General features: G+C 40.6%; 1 protein-coding gene across 1 annotated transcript in view; it reads right to left on the bottom strand.

Annotated features, from left to right (window-relative positions):
- LOC114666473 (deubiquitinase DESI2) overlaps positions 1-19,926 on the bottom strand; it is a 135,549-nt gene extending 115,623 nt beyond the window's left edge. Inside the window, exon 1 of the mRNA XM_028821364.2 lies at positions 18,482-19,926. Coding sequence (XP_028677197.1) covers positions 18,482-18,520 — 39 coding nt within the window. The 5' untranslated portion in view covers positions 18,521-19,926. The remainder of the gene's footprint in view (positions 1-18,481) is intronic.
- Between the last annotated feature and the right edge of the window lie 1,340 nt (positions 19,927-21,266).

Genomic DNA, 21,266 nt, shown 5'->3' with positions numbered 1-21,266 from the left:
ATGCTAATATTCATCATACAAGTACAATACACTATGTCACAACACATTTTATTAGAATGTGTTGTTTTATTTAATACAATTCCTTATTGAAATTGTTTTAAACTGAATGTATATACAATATTAAACAAATGAATTTAGTTTCCTTTGAACATTCAATATTAGTCACACAAAACTGAACCTTCTATAAATATTCGAATTTCTAACAATAAATTGGTTTCAACTTTACTTATCACATACTCTTTTTATTGCTCACTGACTGTACTGTGCATATATCATTATTTGATTCTTTTGCGTTCAAACTCAATCATTACCTGAGAACCAGTTGGCCAATTCTTATTCATGTGATTCTTAAATAAATCATTACCTGGTAATCAGTTGGACGATTCTCATTCATTTGATTTGTGAACCTGAGAACCACTTGCATGATTGTCATTGATTTGATTCTTGAACGAGTTATAACCCACGAACAAGTCACGTGATTCTCGTTCACCTGTGATTCTCTAACCTAACATCTCCTTTTAATTATGCATCTTAAATGTTTTGTCATGCATTGCATAATAAAACAAGACAATGTCATATGAATTATGTCATAAGAATCATATTAAATAAATAAATAATTATGTCTATATATATATATATATATATATATATATATACTGTATATATATAACTCTATCTCTCTCTCAATCCATCCATCCATTTTCCAACCCGATGAATCCGAACACAGGGTCACGGGGGTCCGCTGGAGCCAATCCCAGCCAACACAGGGCACAAGGCAGGAAACAATCCCGGGCAGGGTGCCAACCCACCGCAGGACGCACACAAACACACCCACACACCAAGCACACACTAGGGCCAATTTAGAATCGCCAGTCCACCTAACCTGCATGTCTTTGGACTGTGAGAGGAAAACCGGAGCGCCCGGAGGAAACCCACGCAGACATGGGGAGAACATGCAAACTCCACGCAGGGAGGACCCAGGAATCGAACCCAGGTCCCCAGATCTCCCAACTGCGAGACAGCAGCGCTACCCAGTGCGCCACCGTGCCGCCAATCTCTCTCTCTATATCTACATAAATATTTTCACAAACGTGTGCATGGGAGGCAGCTAAAGGGCTCCAAAGAAGGTACAGTAATCCCTCGCTGTATCGCGCTTCACCTTTCGCGGCTTCACTCTATCGTGGATTTTATATGTAAGCATATCTAAATATATATCGCGGATTTTTTGCTGGTTCGCGGATTTCTGCGGACAATGGGTCTTTTAATTTCTGGTACATGCTTCCTCAATTGGTTTGCCCAGTTGATTTCATACAAGGGACGCTATTGGCAGATGGCTGAGAAGCTACCCAACGTACTTTTCTCTCTCTCTTGCGCTGACTTTCTCTGATCCTGACGTAGGGGGATTGAGCAGGGGGGCTGTTCGCACATCTAGACGATACAGACGCTCGTCTAAAAATGCTGAAAGATTATCTTCACGTTGCTACCTTCTGTGCAGCTGCTTCGTGAAGCGACATGCTGCATGGTGCTTCGCATATTTAAAGCACGAAGGGCACGTATTGATTTTCGGTTGTTTGTTTTTCTCTCTCTCTCTCTTTCTCTGCTCCTGACGGAGGGGGTGTGAGCTGCCGCCTTCAACAGCTTTGTGCCGCGGTGCTTTGCATACTTAAAAGCCAAACAGCCCTCTTGATTTGTTTGCTTTTCTCTATCTCTCTGACATGCTCTGCTCCTGACACGCACTCCTTTGAAGAGGAAGATATGTTTGCATTCTTTTAATTGTGAGACAGAACTGTCATCTCTGTCTTGTCATGGAGCACAGTTTAAACTTTTGAAAAAGAGACAAATGTTTGTTTGCAGTGTTTGAATAACGTTCCTGTCTCTCTACAACCTCCTGTGTTTCTACGCAAATCTGTGACCCAAGCATGACAATATAAAAATAACCATATAAACATATGGTTTCTACTTCGCGGATTTTCTTATTTCGCGGGTGACTCTGGAACGCAACCCCCGCGATGGAGGAGGGATTACTGTAATTCCACACTAGGCCATGGAGTTGCAGAGTGCAACAATCCTTTCTCTTTCATCCCTGCATGACCAAACTTGGAAAATTCTGCCTGGACCCAATGACGCCATTTCCATTTCCAGGCTCTGGGCCAGATGATATCACTTCCCCTGACTGACTTTAAAACCCGCCATCTACCTTCTGTTAGTCAGTTCTGTTTTGGACTCAAATCTGTAAACAACCTTGCTTCGAATTACCTATTTTGCAGCCTTATTCCAAGTATATGGGAGGCTGCCCCCAACCTTTTTCTTGTATCAAGGTGTATTCTTTCATTCATATATATATATATATATATATATATATATATATATATATATATATATATATATATATATATATATATATATATATACTAGCCATCTCCCGCAGCTTTGCCCGTGTAGTAGTGAAACGGGCTCGGCTCCCCACTCCTGGCATTGCGCTTCCCCCTCCCTTCGGGCCGCAGCCTCTGTCACAGACTACTGCAAATATATCCTGCAAGCGAACTATGATTCTTAGCGCAATAAGAGAAGTTGCAAAATCAACCAGGAATGTTCAAGCAAATTATACAAAAATACCTGATCTAAATCCATTAAATAGTTCTCTCGTTCACTAGCTAAGAGGATGTAAGGTACACCCCGAGGTTGGTGTGTGAATGAGGAGGGCCACACACCCCTTCCCTCGGGCTGCAGCCTGTCTCTTGGATTCATGTGAATAAATCGGTACTGAAAGTGAACTATGATACTTAGCGCGATGAGAGAAGTCGAAAATCAACCAGAATATTCAAGCAAATAATAGAAAATAAAACAATCTAAATCGTTTAAGTAGTTCTCTTGTGAAAAGCGAGTGAACAGACAGGCAGATGTTGGATTTTATATATAGAGAGAGATAGACCATATGCACTGCACCTTAGTCCCTGAAGCAGGTTAAGCCATGGGAAAAACATTTTCTTTATACAGCATTCTAATGCAAAAGAAACACACCCTCAGATTGCCAAATGCAGGATCAGCTGCCTCCCTACCACATAAAGCACTTATCTCATGTTACTACAGTCTTTGAAGTCAGTTCATTCACCTGTTGTACTGTTCTCTCTCTGTCCTGAGAAGACTGCGTCTGACCCCTACTGGGTCTCTTTCTCTCTGTCACTCTTTCTATAGCTCGATCTTCTCAAGGAAGACACCTACTGATTCTTTAAAACTCAAGAAAAGGAGCTGGAGTAATGAAGACAACCAGGGAGTTGTTGCTGGGTGTTTAGATGATGCTCTGAAACTGAATAATGCTTGAGTGCTGCTCTTCCAAGTGCCAAAATAAAAATATCTATTTGCTCAGTCCTACCCTGCCTGTCTTTTGTGTGCATCTCAGTAGCCAAGAAGCGATAATATATACAATATATATAAAGTAGGCTTATAGTTGTTCGTATGGAAAAAAACATGCAGGTTATGTTTGCTACACTAAAGTAAATGTTAATAATAATAATAAGAAGAAGACATATAACACAAATAAATAATACAAGAATTAATAAATAAATACCAATATTACAAATAACTGTGGGTTTTCGCATCTTGACAATTTTGCCCACCCCTGTATATATCATATACACACACACACACACACACACACACAAAATAAACTAGAAATTATTAAGTTATTGTCACACACGTGTGCATGGGAGTCAGCTAAAAGGCTTGAATGAGGGCAATTCCGAATCTGACCGGGATGTAGCAGAGTGCACTGATTTTTTTTCTCGCTTCCCTGCAGACCATTCATGGGAAATTCCAACTGGCCATGGTGACGTCACTTCCGTGTATGAACCTATAGAGGAAGACCTTTCCGCTTCTGGCCCCCTTGATGTCATGTACACACTCACACACACAGACATAATTCCAAAAATGATATTTTCGGACTCAGGGAGGTCTAAAACATGGAGATTCATCCAAATTTCAAAATAGAATTTTTGGAGGATTCCAATACTTTCCCTTTTACTTCATATACGAGAAAGTCAAGGAGGTCTGAAACATTGAGATTTATTAAAATCTTGACATTGAATTTTTGGACAATTACAATACTTTGCCATCCATCCATCCATTTTCCAACCCGCTGAATCCGAACACAGGGTCACGGGAGAAGGCAGGAACCAATGCCGGGCAGGGTGCCAGCCCACCGCAGGACACACACAAACACACCCACACACCAAGCACACACTAGGGCCAATTTAGAATCACCAATCCACCTAACCTGCATGTCTTTGGACAGTGGGAGGAAACCCACGCAAACATGGGGAGAACATGCAAACTCCACGCAGGGAGGACCCAGGGAGCGAACCCGGGTCTCCTAACTGCGAGGCAGCAGCGCTACCACTGCGCCACCCCAATACTTTCCCTATGCATCGTATATGAGGAAATAACAATGATAAGTAACAGGCCTTATTAAATATAGGTAGGATACTCTTTCCTAATCCATATGTATGGTGTCCATTTTAGACGAAACTCCATCCTCCCTCCACCCTCCAACTTTAGACACAAAAAATGAGACAACTGCAAACTGGGCTCTTTGGAGGGGGGTGTTATATCTGTCAGTCATTCTTACATGGCTGGGAATATGTGGTATTTTAGGTAGCCAATTGCGATGCATTCTTCCTCTTTAAACTTACTTTGAAATTTCTCCAGATTCATTACGCACTATGGCGCATTGCTTAGTTAACATCATTTGTAATGAGTATTTTACAGTCTGCCTTTTGCACATCAGAAATTGATTTAAAGTGTAAAATGATTGTAAAATTATTGTTTACTTCCTTGACATTCAAAGCATTTTCTTTTTATTATCATTCAAAATTGAACTATTACATTATGTGTCTTAGAGCAGCAATACACTTTTCCATTATTTTAATCATTTACAAAAAAAAAATGTGCATATTTCAACAAAGAAAGTGCATTCCATACAAGTTTTAAAATATAGCTAAGCAAATACTTAGGGTAAGTGGGAAAGTTTAATGTAGCATCTTATGTACCAAGTATGATTAAAAACTTTACCCTTCACAACGTACTCCAGTAACTTAAATTTGTACAAATGAATAGAAGTCAATAGGTCCATCCATCTCCTGGGTGTGGGACAGAGACGACTGCCACATTTTAAAGAAGCATGATATTCTCATGCCCACTTTACCCTGTTAAGGGTGGGTACTGGGGTAACATTGAACCAACCCACTCGGCATTAGGAATTGATGCTGGATGGAGTGCTTGTCCATCACAGAGCTCAATTATACAAACAACCTCAGTCAGACAGTTCAGAATTTATGATGTGGGAGGCTATTAGACAAGCAGGTTAGAAAATGGATGGATTGATTATTAGGACCTAGGGGTTTTCAGGTCTAGATGGCCAAAAAGCTCAACATCTTGCATAAGTAGACCTCAACATAAGTCAAATGGTAAATCACATGTGTGGGTTTTCTTGTACCGGTGAGTCAGGAGACCCTAGATAAAAAAAACAAACTGCAGTGGTTTCAAAGTGCTCATAAGTAATTCTTATAAAGGGTTGCATTCATAACAAGGGTTAATGATTCCTGATTTAAGTGCATGTGCACAATACCTGGCAGTATTGACAGTGGCACATATCGAGACTTTAGAATATTAGAACAGTCTAGATGAGAACAGGCCATTCAGCCCAACAAAGCTTGTCACTCTTATCCACTTATTTCTTCCAAAAAAACATCGTCAAGTCTTGAAAGTCCCCAATGTCTTACTGTCTACCACACTATTTGGTAGCTTATTCCAAGTGTCTATCGTTCTTTGTGTAAAGAAAAACTTTCTAATATTTGTGTGAAATTTACCCTTCACAAGTTTCCAACTGTGCCCCTGTGTTCTTTTGCTTAAACTGTATAGGCTCAGCTCTTTTAATATTTCCTCATAATTCATCCCCTGTAGCCCTGGAATCAGCCTAATCGCTCTTCTCTGGACTTTTTCTTGTGCTGCTATGTCCTTATTGTAATATGGAGACAAAAACTGCACACAGTACTCAAGATGAGGCCTCACCAGTGTGTTATAAAGTTTGAGTAGAACCTCATTGGACTTGTACGCCACACATCAAGGCGCTATATAACCTGACATTCTGTTAACCTTCTTAATGGCCTGTGAACACTGTCTGGAAATTGATAGCTTAGAGTCAACTATGACTCCTAAATCTTTCTCATAAAGTGGACTCTCGACTTTCTGACCGCCCATTGTGTATTCATTTTTATGTGTAATTCTTTACATTTACTGACATTAAATTTCATCTGCCACAAATCTGCCCAAGCTTGTCTGCTATCCAAGTCCTTCTGCAATGATATAATGGATTCCAAATTATCTGCTAATCCAGCTATCTTGGTATCATCTGCAAACTTAACCAGCTTGTTACTTATATTCCTATCTAAATCATTTATATACATTAAAAATAGCAACGGCCCTAGCACTGACCCCTGTGGAGCACCACTCTTAACATCGGCCAGTTCTGATGAGGTTCCTCTCACCATGACCCTCTGCTTCCTGTGTCTGAGCCAATTCTGCACCCATCTAAAAACATCACCCTGAACTCCCACTTCTTTTAGTTTGATGCCCAACCTCTCATGTGGCACCTTATCAAATGCTTTCTGAAAGTCAAGATTAATAATATCATCTGCTCCACTTTGATCATATTCCTTTTGTTGCCTCCTCATAGAATTCCAGCATGTTAGTAAAACACAACCTCCCTCTTCTGAACCCATGCTGACTGTTCAGAATAACTCCTGTCCTTGCCAGGTGTTGCTCAATCTTATCCTTAATAATTCCTTCCATTAATTTTCCTGTGATGCATGTTAAGCTTACTGACCTATAGTTGCTTGGATCTGCCCTGTCACCCTTTGTATATAATGGGATGGTATTTGCCATTTTCCAGTCTTTTGGGATCTCCCCAGTGGGCAGTGACTTCCTAAAAATATGTGTCAAGGGTTTATATCTGTACTCACTAGCCTCCTCAAGAACTCGAGGGTAAATATTATCTGGTCCTGGTGATTTGTTTCAACTTCAACTGGCAAAGCACAATGAAATGGAGAGGATGAACAGGACTGCTCTCAGGTCTCCAACAAGTACAATATCACTGCTTAGCTGCCAGGAGTTAGCAACCAGCAGACATGATGTCAATGAAGATCCTGTCAATAAGGGCAACTTCAGAGAACTTACACAGGTGTTTGCTAAGAACGTAAGCACCTCGACAGCTCACTTTGTCATAATTTGTGTTTTCTACAATTCTGGCATAATCACAGTCTACACAATACAATTTTATTGTTGCTTCTATAGGAATATCAAGGATGAAGACACAACATCTTTTGTTGTTTTATTTTTTTGGCTTGTAGACAAGAAAACAGGCATTTCATATTGTGCACAGCTTTCCGTTATATTGAGTTATGTGGGCATTGTTGGTTTAATTGAGGAGAGGGTGAGATGCAAAAACTGGGGTAGGCAACTGACAAGATTCTAAAAGTACTTGTTCATAGTATTAAGCAGTAAAGTATAGATGAAGGTGATGTGTGTCATGTCTCATCCGGGGTTCCAAATGCTTATTTTGTAGTTTTTGTTGTATATTTTTTATTTATTTTGTTTTTTGTTTTTTTTTTTGCAACATTTGTCAAGTGTTCTATATCTGTATCTAATATTGGGCTATGTTGGGTGTTTTGTCCCCCAAGAGGCAAGGCAAACTGCCAAACTCTGCCAGGTAATGCCTTCCGCCCCAGAATTCAGGAGGGTCTTTCAAAGATCCTAGTGGTTCATTGTGAATGTGCTCAGGAATTAGTGAGTTTGTGTAACTTTCACCGCACTTTGTATTTTATTATACATTTCTAGAGTCTTTTTTTTTTTGACCTTCTGCTCTGTGTTTTGACTTTGCTATTGATATCTGTATTGAGGCGTATTTGTTTTGTGTTACAGGCAACTCCATTTTCCTTTTCTGCTCCCAAAGAGTTTTCTCTTGTGTCTCCACACAGTTTGTGAAAATAAACTTTTTTATTTGAAAAAGACTATGTAGCCCTTTTTGTATCTAGCCAGGGTTTTTGATGGGATTTCCTTCTCTTGTGAACATTTTCGGAAATGCTTTTGTAACTTGCGCTGTCTTGGGACTTCCAGTCATTACAATGTGTGCTGTTTCTTAGTATGTATTTTCTTTTCATTAATGATAGCTCCACATAAAGCAGTACATAAAATAGGAGACATATTTGCTAAATTTCACAGTAGCATAATGGCACAGTCACAGTGGCAGAGCTGCTGCCTTGCATTAAGATCCTGGATCCTCCCTGCGTAGAAGTTTGCATGTTTTCCTTGTGACTGTGTGGTTTTGCGCCAGGTGTTCCAGTTTCCTCCCACTGTCCAAAGACATGTAGATTGGGTGAGTTTGCGATGCTAAATTGGCTCTAGTGTGTGTTTGGTGTGTGTTCACCCTGTGATGGACTGGCACCCTACACTAGCTGGAATAGGCTCTAAATCCCCCCAAACCAAGTCTCTAGTCTGGATTAAGCGGGTTTGAAAATTACATGACATAGTGGAATAATTGTATAATACAAGACAGAATACATGTGTGTGAATGAGAGGGAGGTCAGTGGAATGATGAGGATGCAGGGAGTAGAGTTGGTGGAGGTGAATGAGTTTAAATACTTGGGATCAACAGTACAGAGTAATGGGGATTGTGGAAGAGAGGTGTAAAAGAGAGTGCAGGCAGGGTGGAATGGGTGGAGAAGAGTGACAGGAGTAATTTGTGACAGACGGGTATCAGCAAGAGTGAAAGGGAAGGTCTACAGGACGGTAGTGAGACCAGCTATGTTATATGGGTTGGACACGGTGGCACTGACCAGAAAGATAGGAGTCAGAGCTGGAGGTGGCAGAGTTAAAGATGTTAAGATTTGCATTGTGTGTGACGAGGATGGACAGAATTAGAAATGAGTACATTAGAGGGTCAGCTCAGGTGGAACGGTTGGGAGACAAAGCTAGAGAGGTGAGATTACATTGGTTTGGACATGTGCAGAGGAGAGATGCAGGGTATATTGTGAGAAGGATGCTAAGGATAGAGCTGCCAGGGAAGAGAAAAAGAGGAAGGCCTAAGAGAAGGTTTTTGGATGTGGTGAGAGAGGAAATGCAGGTGATGGGTGTAACAGAACATGATGAAGACAACAGGAAGATATGGAAAAAGATGATCTGCTGTGACAATTCCTAACGGGAGCAGCTGAAAGAATAAGAAGAAGAAGTGGAATAATTGTATAATGTTCTGAAATAATGCACATCTTAAACTATGATACAAAGCAGGTGTGGCACTAGAAAATAATGTTTATTCTATAGAATTATACAATGGATAGATAGATAGATAGATAGATAGATAGATAGATAGATAGATAGATAGATAGATAGATAGATAGATAGATAGATAGATAGATAGATAGATAGATAGATAGATAGATAGATAGATAGATAGATAGATAGATAGATAGATAGATAGATAGATGGTATTTCATAACATTGTGTTAATATGGCATTTAAGTTCATTAATCCTGCAGCATAAAATGAAAGTGTTTATTCATAACATTTAAGTTACAATGATGTGCTATAATGTGAACTCTTGCTGTTAAGGTCCATTTGGCATTTCGTTTAGCAGTACATGTAATTAGCCTGGAAATTCCTTTATTTGCTCTTCCATCTTGTTAAATAGATAAATAAAGTACCATATATATTCACGTAAAAGTTGGGTCTTGAAACCTGAAAAATCAATCATAAAATCAGACCCCGACTTATACACCCATTCAAAAATACGACACTTAATTTTTTTTTTTTTTTTTACATCTTCTTGCCTCCTCCAATCTCGCACCAGTTTCTCCACTTTCTCTTTCGCAACTTCAATGACTTTTAATTTAAAACCAGCTTCATATTTCCTTCTGATTGAACGCTCCATCGTAGATAAGGGATGCTCTTACGATAAAGGTGTATGAGGGTGTGAGATACAAAAAACACAAATCATTGCAAACATCACTTCGGAATAGTTCAGGTATTACCGTGTGGTCACGTAGGCACAATACATAGAAAAATAGGCTGTGTGCTCCGTGGTTATTCTCCCAGGTGGGCGTTAGCATATCATAATCTCTTGGACCAATAGTGTGAGTGTTACGCATTCGACTTATATGACCGACATTATAAAATACCGGAAATTATACGGTAAAATCAAGCCCCAACTTATACACGGGAGAACTTAAACGCGAGTATATATGGTACATGTACATTAGAGGAGGTGCAGTGTCTTTTCCAATAATCTCAAGTGATCAGCAATCCTGAACAAATATTTTTGATAAGGTCGTGAATATTATAATACTCCTAATGTTACATCCAAGTTTCCAGAGAAAGTAAAAACATATAAATAAAAGCAGGCGCTAATTTGTGTCTGGGTTTCACAACGTAACCAAGCTTGTTCCATACCACCCTGTTTTTTGAGCCACTACCCACATTATAGTTACTGCACAGAGCCAACCCTGGATGAGGTCCATCAGAGGTGACCCTCACACACATATGGTCAAATCAGAGCCTCAGTTTAACCTAATATGCATATCTTATGGAGTTCGGACTAATGGCTCTGGAACTGTGATGTATTGGGCTCATCACAGTACTGCAGCAGCCCCCAATAATAGGCATGTATGTCTAATACTGGAAAAAAAGATCTGAGCAAATGTGAATCTGCTACATCTTTCATCAGTCACAGTCCATAAATCATTCTGGCAGGAAAGGATCAACCAATAAGATCTATCATCCCATGACTCTTCACGCTAAACGTAGTATACACTATACCAGTAAAGGTCACAGATGTCCATTATAAAAAGCATCATGTTGGTGTTGGTGAGTGTGAGAAACACCCCATAGGAATCAGGGGGTCCCATTACAAGCTAGTGTTGGCTGAACACTAACATCTTACTCTGGCACTATGAAAAGAAGATCAAGAGAATGCTGTCATGTAGGATTTGCATATCTTAAGTAGGTGTGATGAGCAAAAATTAAAATTTGTTTTTCACAGAGTTCACTTTCTTTGTTGGCCAAATTATCTCCTGAAAATCTGCCATGCGGCTGGCTTACAGGAACATTATTTTCCCCACATGGCCAGCGTGACATTACAGAGTTACAGCAGTCACATTTTGCATGTGCACCAAGTAAGTGTACTCCACGTCATGCTATACAGCACTCTCCGATCTGTTTGGCACGTGCATGAATCATTTAAGAGTGATGAATGATGTCACTATGCTTTAGGTACTCAAGACAAATTTGCACTGTGCATGTGTTTAATACAAAACAAACTTTCAGTATATTCATTTCAGGGTATAATTATCCATCCATCCATCCATTTTCCAACCCGCTGAATCCGAACACAGGGTCACGGGGGTCTGCTGGAGCCAATCCCAGCCAACACAGGGCACAAGGCAGGAAACAATCCCGGGCAGGGTGCCAACCCACTGCAGGGGGATAATTAGCTGACCATAATTATGAAAACACTGTTCTGCACAGATTCATTATATTGCTGAATTAAGCATGGCATGGCCCTCGCTGTGTAGGCAAACTAGGAGGTGACAATCACAGCCCAAGAGTATGCAACGCTGGCATCTTGTGTTAGAGGCTATCTGGCTGAGCCAGTCCGCTGGTACTCTGAAGCCCAAACAGGGAGGTGCCGGTACGGAGTAACAGTGCAAATCAAGTGTGCAATGCTGATCCCTGTGTGCCGACTCACTCACAACCACATTGTGTGGCTAATTGCACATATCAGCTGCATGGCACCAAGTCAAAACAAGCCTTAAAAGGGGCCTGAGCCCAGCCCCTCCCAGAGTCAAAAAACAAACAATCGCTCTACTATAAAAGAAAATCTTGAGACGAGACGAGACTTTTGCCAAGAGATCTTTTCAAGTCCCGCCCTCCTCTGAACTATTTCAGGTTTATGGCCCACAGTCTTCTCACCTCTCATTCGTGTGAATGCTTTTGTCAGACACAGTTTCTGTGTTCTCAGCTCTTATAAATTTTCAAGTTTTCCTCACTTTAAGTTCCCAATTAAAGAAGACGCATTATGTCCAAATCTTATTGAAGAATTTACCGAAGGGTTATCAAAAGAAGAAATGAGTAAACGAACAATCCTAGCACTGAGAAACAATGAAGTCAAAAGAATTAACGTGAAAATTGTCAATCGGTAACACTGCAAATTGGCTAAATACATATCAATAGACTATGCTGAAACAGTTAGTGGTGATGGTGCGGAAGATGAAAAAAACAACTTACAATATCTCGAAGAATATCTACAACCGTTAGCAACGTCCGGTCTTCAAACAAACGAATTACCATTGAAAGAAGGATGTATCGTAATGTTACTGCATAATTTATGTCTGAGTGATGGGCTATGCAATAGGACAAGATTAGTTGTATTGAAAATTGGTCGAAAAATTCTGACATGTAAAATTTTAACAAATGATAAGAAAGGTAATGTCGTACATCTTCCGCGGATAACATTAGAAAACATCTTGCTATGCCATTTGCATTAAAACGTTAACAGTTTCCCGTTAGAACAGCTTTTGCAAAGACAATTAACAAATCTCAGAGCCAAACATTCAAAAAAGTCAGTTTATTTATTAAAGAGAAAGAAATTATATTCTCTCACTGGCAGTTATACATTGTGTTGTCACGATGCAAGTCCAAACACGGAATCAAAATTCAATGCAACACTGATGAAAAGTTAATTCCAAATATTGTTTTTACTGAGGTTTTACAGTAAAAGTGTAAGTTTAAAAAGTATTTGCATGTTTAATTCAAAGCCAAACAGAACGAAAACATATAACACAACAAATACCCCTAACGCAACATGAAACATAATTTTATTTCAATTTATTACATTTTACTGTTTTTTACTATGGTTAATTACTCGCTGTAATGTAAAATAGTTAGGTCTATTATGCATATGTAACAATTCCCATGAAAATAACAATCTGTTTAAATTGTACATCCGCTTCCCCATACGCGAGGCAGATCCGCGAAGTGACTAGTGCGTAGCGCAGGCCCGGGTATTGGCAAGCGAATTTATTACTATTATTCCAGGTGCCTTATTAATCAGACCTGGAATCACCCCCAGATGCGGTGAAAGACAGACAGACAGACAGAACCCAACAAGGCCATGCCAAACTCTAACTCCCAGCTTGCCCTGCAGGAATCCATGGTGCCACAGCCGCCCAGGAGGTCTGCCCTCCAGTGTCCTGGGGTCTTGTAGATTGCTCTCTCCACCAGTCCTTCCATCCTGCTGGCATCCCAGCCGGGTAATGGCTGTGGCCGCCTGTCACAATACGTACTGTATATAGGTGCTAGTAGGTAGGCAAGCATCAAGAATCTGAACATAATACACGCTGCTACAGGACGTCAGTGTAATGATTATATGGACAACAGACTCAAATCCAGGACACCGGACCTACAGGGCCCTTTCAGTATATAAGCTGTTCTGGATAAAAGTATAACATAACATTCACAAGCCTCTTAATCCAATTCAGGAGGCTACAGCAGAAATGGGCACAGGAAACCACCCAGGACACGACTCTAGTTCAGCACGAGGACCACTCACTCACTCAACTCAATTAACTTGACCTGTACGTGTAACACCTTAAGAAGGAAAAGGCAACGATTTCATTTTTTAAATCGGGATTGTGAGTCACAAATGGGCAAAGCTCAAAACTGTCAATCTTTCCTATCCTCACAGCGAAACCACTACAAACAGATGAAGTCCAAATGCAATTGTACAAATTCTAGATACAAGAAGACTTTCTTCATGATTAGGCCTGCACCTTTATGCAGAGCAGTTTGAGATATGGCTCTTCTGCTTAACCAATTGGAGCGCAGGCAGGAGAAGCAACTTGTTGTCACTGGTGTCAAAAGTGGGATTTGAACCCACAACTTCAGGGGTTGAAGTCCAGTGGCTTAACTACTGTACCACTCCTCTAAAAATGTGTTTATGTTTCTGTCCAATCTCAGATCATCAGGAAACTAAGTCCAAAATTGCAGTGCCCAAAAAAAATAATAAAATGCAGACACGGCATAATAGTAAATAAGTTAATAATTTTAACAGTTGCCTTAAGCATTAAATAAACCTTCTTAATATTCCAAAAGCTTCCAAAAGATTCAAAGATCATGAAATAAACAGTAAATAAATCCATCGAATATTAAAGGAAAACAGAATCATAACAGTATAGTCTTTGTAGATGAGGGATGAATATCCAAACAAATAAGGAGAGTCCGTGAAAGAAAGAAAGAAAGAAAGAAAGAAAGAAAGAAAGAAAGAAAGAAAGAAAGAAAGAAAGAAAGAAAGAAAGAAAGAAAGAAAGAAAGAAAGAAAGAAAGAAAGAAAGAAAGAGTGTCCTAACGTGGGACTGAAAGCATAAAAGCATCAGCTAAGTTAAGTTAAAATCCATCCATCCATTATCCAACCCACTGAATCCGAACACAGCGTCACGGGGGTCTGCTGTAGCCAATCCCAGCCAACACAGGGCACAAGGCAGGAACCAATCCTGGGCAGGGTGCCAACCCACCGCAGTTAAGTTAAAATGCTGTTACAATTTTTGCAAAGATATTGAAAGCTTACATACAACAGAGAAAAAGATAAGCAAGTGTGGGTCCCTAAAGTAGGAAAGCTTTGATAGAATCGCATACTCAAAGAGCACTGCTGGATAAGAGAATAGGAACCCATGATATCACTTACTGTTTTTTTTTGATACACACAGTGGATTTAGAACGTACTCGGACCCCTTGATCTTCTGCACACTTTACTGTGTCGTAGTTTTCATTTAAAACGTGTCCATTTGACCTTTTCACCAATCAAGCAGCACTTAATCACCCACAATGACAAAGTGAAGATACGTTTTCAGAAAGCTTTCCAAGTTTACTCAAAATCAAAATGTCACGTCAGGTCATTGCACTTCTGGACCTCATCATCAGAATTTATTGAACCTTGGCCTGCTGATTTGGTCGTATGAGTAACTCGTGGAATTGACGTGTCTTGCATCAATATTAAGGGAGATTTAAGCTAACAAATTCTGAAGTGATTCCATGGTGGGTTATGACTATATGAAGATAAGTTGCACAGAAGCACTTCTCCTGTCATTTTTCCAGCTCTGTATTTGTCATAAACACTATGCTATCCCCAAAATGATAAAATTACCATTGCGAAGTGAACCCCGACACAGACAGATACAGGAGGCACAAATGCAAACACATGTTTTATTTTTCTCTCTCATGAGAAACGCCTTTCCCCGTTTCCTACAAGCTCAACTCAGTCCCAAAACACAGCTAAGCACAACACAATTCTTTTCTTCTTCTTCTTCTTCTGTCTCTTTTCTCCTCCACTCCTCCAGGCAAGTTTTACCTCCCTCCTCCCAGAGTAGTGTCTGCTGGCTCCTTTTATACGGCACCCGGAAGTGCTCCTGGTGCTTGATGACCAACTTCTGGCAGCACTTCCGGGTCTGGCAGAAGAACCGTCCATACCGGCTCAGCAGTAGCTGCAGCACCCCTGGATCCCAACAGGGCTGTATCCAACTCTAACTCCCATGGAGCCCTGTGGGAGTCGGAGGCACTGCTGCATCCCAGGGGGGGCTGCCACCTAGAACCTCAAGGGAGGTAATGCTCTGGCCATGTTTCCTCCCCTGGTCCTTCCATCGTGGAGGCGTCCGCCACATCACGTTCTGAGTGATTATAATGTTAAAAACTGAAGAGCAAAAAAACCTCTATTTAAAAATTGGTCCGTCTTTTACTAAAGTTTGCTTATAATGTCATGAACATCTCCAGAAAAGTCTGCCCTTGGCTTTTGAGTCATTGCAGGGCCATCATTATTTTTAGGTGGCATCACATGGTTTATTATCACCAATGTGCCATGTTTATTGCAGTCATATTGACATGAAATGGTCAGGCAAGCCCAGGTGTCACTAATGACATAACTATGCTACACTGAACCTGAACAGAAGAACATCTTGGCTGAAGAAGGGGCCCGAGTTGCCTCAAAAGCTTGCACTTTGTAATCTTTTTAGTTAGCCAACAAAAGGGGTCATTTTTCTTAACTTCTCACTACATTCACAATGGCTAACATGGCACAACACCCTAGTACTGTAGTATTTACTCTAAATGCAGAGTTCACTTTAAAACAATATGAGAACCATTTCTGTGCAACTCATATTTAGGGAGATATAGCCAGTCAAAGTCATAATCCCCCCAATAAATTCAAATTCTGTTAGCTTAAATTTCCCTTAATATTGATCCAAGGTATGTGCAATTTCAGTTCCGTGTGTTACTCATACGACCAAATCAGCAGGCCAAGTTTTGTTAAAATCTCTGACAAAAAGTCTGAGGATTTGACCTGGAATTACCCCAAAACTGAAATCCCTCATTCCTGGAAGTAATCAGACCCTTTGCTGTGGCCCTCCAGATTATGGTCATCTCTTTTCTGGAGATGTGTCCAGACCTTTATTGGAGTCCTCCTGTCACAAACTAAACTGGACATCATTTACAACAGCACACAAGTCTGTGTGTAGAAAGTTCACATCACATGGTCAAGACAAAAAACAAGAGCCAAGGAACTCACTGTAGACCTCTACGATCAACTTGTGGTGAGGCACAGATCAGGTCAAGGGGATTAAGCCATTTCTAAAGCTTCAAGTGTTCCCAGGAACACAGCGGCCTCAATCATCGTGAAATGAAAGACGTTTGGAACCAGCAGGACTCTTTCTGGAGTTGGCCATGCGGACCAGCTGATAACCAGGCAAGGTGGACTTTGGTCAGCTAGGTGACCAGGAACCCAACAGTCACTCAGAATTTCTTTGTTGAGATTGAAAAAAAGGACAACCATCTCAGCAGCACCCCCCCCACCCCCCCACCCACCCCCCCCCCCCCCCCCCCACCCCCAACGATCAGGCATTTATGGTAGAATTCCACTCTTGAGCAAAAGGCATACGAAAGAGAGGAAGATTCTTAGGTCTGATGAGACAAAAATGTAATTCTTTTGGGCAGAATTTCAAGCACTATGTCTGGTGAAGACCAGGAACCACTCATTACCTGCTTAATACCATCACTACAGTGGAGGATGGCTGTGGCTTCATCTTATGGGGGTGCTTCTCAGTGGTACTTTGAGCTACATCATTTGTATGAAAATGTGCTATATAAATAAATGTTGTTGTTGTTGGTAGGAACAGAGAAACTGGTCATAATTAAGGACAGCATGAATTCAGCCAAAAACAGAGTAGACCTTGAAGAAAACCTCATCCGGATTGCATCCCGCCTCACCTTTCAGTGCAGCCAAGGCAACACTAGGGTGGCTTCAGGGCAAGTCTGTCTGTTGTAAACTTCAACCCCCACAGGACATCTTTGGAGAGGCATGGAGATGGCAGTTTACAGGGGCTTCCCACCCAACCTAAAGGAGCCTGAGAGGATCTGCCCAAATCCAGCTGTGCAAAGCTTGTAGAGAAGCAACCCAAGAAGACTCAAAGCCGGATTTGCTGCCCAAGGGGCTTCTGAAAGGTGCTTCATTAAGGGTCTGAAATACTTAACATTAATGAGAGATTTCAGCTTTTGATTTTTTAATAAATCTGCAAGCCTTCTTGCAAACGTGCTTTCACTTTGTCATCATGGGTTATTGAGGTCAGATTAGCGGGTAAATGTGGAAACTTTATCCGTTTAAAATTAAATCTCCAACACAATAAAGTATTAATGAAGGGAAGGAATCTGAATACTTTCTGAATCAATTATTTGTCTGCAAATTTCTATCTTTAGAACAACATTTATTTATTAAAAGCAGCAGGCACTCCTACCAAGCTTCTGCATTTATTTTAGAAAATGAAGAAAAGGAATTTTCAATAATTTTGCATATTTTACGTTACCAAAGATGCATGTCAAGAGAAACAAGATCAGTCACAGAAGAACTGTTAATGAAGAAATCTATCTATAGGTCTGGGACATATAAATATCATGCGATTGATGTCATCTGCAGCCGCTGCACTCCATGACTAAATCTGACGCAAGTGGAATCTGTAAAGAAATCAAAACACTTTTTTTCCTTCTCTGCATGCTGCTGGATGAGCTAAAGGTTTTATTTGACTCTACAGTCACTCTTCCCAATCCTACACCTTGAACATCTCTCAACTCTGAATAGTCTGCTGTGGTAGTTTGGTAAAGACATCTACTAAAGTGCAGACGGTCATCAGGTTTGTAGCACATGCTCTCCTTCCTAATCCACTTACAAATTTGACACAATAAAAGACTGTGTAATAGTAATTTTTATAAATGTGGAACAATAAGTCTCTTGAAGATGTACATTATTTTAAAAGAAAAAGAAAAGAAAATTCAACCCTCACTTCCCATGCTGCAGATACCCGTCATTTGTTGGCAGTCAAGTTTTCAGCCTCGTACTCACCATGTCATAAACATTGAGAATGACCGGTTCATTGGCCATGACGCTTCACTGCAGCCCAGAATGACCTTCCAGGGTGGCTTTTCTATGGCAGAAAATCCCCAGATGCACAAAGCACTGACAAGAGAGTTTCCTTAACCCACAAGCCACAATAGCACAATTGTGTGGTTGATTTCAAGAACTTCACCGATTTTTCCAAGTAAATTTGGACGGATGCTGTGGTGTGGTGTTCAGATGGTCACTTCACACTTCCTTTTCACAATGTGAGACTTGGAGAACCTGTGATAGCAGAGATGTTCTTCTGATTGATTAACATCCTTTATTTTTGCTAAACCAGAAGAGATGTTAAATATCATAGGTCCAATAATCCAAAAATGTACTTTAAGGACCATGAAACATTGGTGAAGACTGTCAAAAAGTTACAGTGGAGTACCTATATGGTGACAGGTGGCTTTGTAATAGTCTTTTAGTTTTTTTCTTGAAGAAAATATATTCAAAACGTGTAAAAATAATTGACTGCATTCATCCAGATCCAAACCGATGTCATGTTTGGCTTTATTGAGTACTGAAAGCGTGTCTTCAATAGAGGACATCTGAAACATTAAAAACGATAAAAGATCCTCGGATCCGAAAGGTCTCTCTTAGCTGGGGAACGTCTAGGTAAAGAACAACTAACCATTATGAAAAGTATTCCATATGTATTATCTGTGCTAACCGATTCCATTAGGATGGCCAGCTTCTAGCGCGGAGTGAAGGAATTCACCTGAACTGACGTATATTTCCAGTGGATGCGCCGAGGAGACCCGAGGTGTTTCCTCTGCTCTGGCTTTGACAGGTGCTGTCTTGATCTCATCCTAGGATTAAAATAGATATCAGGTATCTCACCCTCGCCCTCCCCCTCCTCCCAGGGTATCTCCTTGGGTTCCGCTCGGGCGATCTGTATCTGAGGTCACTTCGCGTCCCGAGTTGAAGGATGAGACTCGTTCACAAGTCAGAGTCTCGTAGGTGCTGAAGCGCTCCACTCCTCTCACCTGCAGAGGAGTAACTGGCCAGGGTGCTGAAGCGTTTGTCCTCTCCTCCCGCTCGGTCTCTCCTCTCTTAATAGCCACTTCATTACATTTTATGGGGGCAGTTGTCAGATTTATTAAGTAGATGATATCAAAAAGTAGCTATTGCTGTGAAAATAGAAACCGTTCAAGGACGGACTAGTATGTCGCGATCAAACCTCATTCGACATGCACTGCCAGAAACAGAAACGACGCTTCAGGAGACAAATAATAAAAAAAATAAAATCAGTTCATTGCTTATTTTCTCTCGTCGGTCCTCTGCAAAACCGCAATCCAGTTTCACACAAACCTGTGGAAAAAAAAGAGGAAGAAAAGAGACGAAGCCTCTCCCGACGTGATCAGATTGAGAATATGTTCAGATCTGATTACATCATTTAACAGGAGCCCCACTCCTCTGCACACGTAGAGCAAGGGGGCGTATCAGAGAGGCAATCGCGAAGGCGTCCATTCGCCTTTTAAAGGAAAAGAATATAAATTGTCACTCTGCCGCTACGCCGAGCCTGTTGAAAAAAAGATGTAAAAATATAGTGCTTATAAAGACCTCACTCTCTCGTAATGAGTAGCACCATTCAGTAGGAAATTATCGGAGGCAGTTTTGCCAAACAGGTAGCAGTAAAAGATTAAAAAAACGCCACTCTTAAAATCATCAAGCCTCGTTTGGGGTAAGAACCTTTTTTTTACAATGGCTTTCCGAGCTGTAGATATAAAACAGATTCAAGAATATACTGTATGAAAAGTATCCCTATTTCCTGATGACATCAAACGCAGCATATGAAACATAAACACAGCCTTGCAATGCCAAAACTGCAAATGCGTTTTCTCATGGGAAAAGGGGGGCATTTACAAGGTTTTATGTAAAAATCAGTAATTATTGGTCTCTGCGTGAATTATGCATGTTCTCCCGACGTCTTAGAGGGTTTTGTTCAGACTCTCCCCATGCCAAAGTAAAGCAGATTCTAAATTGTTGCAGTGTGTGTGCGTGTGCCTTTCAGTACGCTGGCTAAAATCATCAATGCTGTTAGATAGCGCTTTGAGTACTGAGAAAAGCGCTATATAAATGTAATTAATTATTATTGTTATTATTAAATGAATGAAGACTCTTTTACAGAAGTCTGCACCTTAGATTGTCTGATACCAGTGCTAACTTAAAGGAATAAAAAGGAAATTAACAAGACAAGTTTTAAGGTGTTGCAGTAAGCCTCTCCTAACATCATCTGGTTCAAGGTTGGAATCAAACCTGTCTGGGATGTCAGCCCATCACTGAACGCACTCACTCGTAATGGGCCCTTTGTTTTATTAACCACATACAGTTACTGAACAAATTATTAGGAACACCTGCTTATCCATGCAATTATCTAATGAGCTGTTCATGTGGCAGCAGTGCAATGCAAAAAGTCCTGCATGTATAAATCAGGAGCTTCAGATAATCCAGATAATCTGGAATCCACTATATCATTACAGAAGGACTTGGACAGCATACAGGCTTGGGCGGATTTGTGGCAGATGAAATTTAATGTCAGTAAATGTAAAGTATTACATGTAGGAAATAGAAATGTGAGGTTTGAATACACAATGTGAGGTCTGAAAATCGAGAGTACACCTTAAGAGAAGGATTTAGGAGTCATAGTGGACTCTAAGCTATCGACTTTCAGACAGTGTTCAGAAGCCATTAAGAAGGCAAACAGAATGTCAGGTTATACAGCGCCTTGATGTGTGGAGTA

Source organism: Erpetoichthys calabaricus, chromosome 16 (genome assembly GCF_900747795.2).
Source record: "Erpetoichthys calabaricus chromosome 16, fErpCal1.3, whole genome shotgun sequence".
Lineage (NCBI taxonomy): Eukaryota > Metazoa > Chordata > Cladistia > Polypteriformes > Polypteridae > Erpetoichthys > Erpetoichthys calabaricus.
The sequence above is the reverse complement of the archived record's forward strand: the minus strand, read 5'-3'. Positions and strand labels throughout refer to the sequence as shown.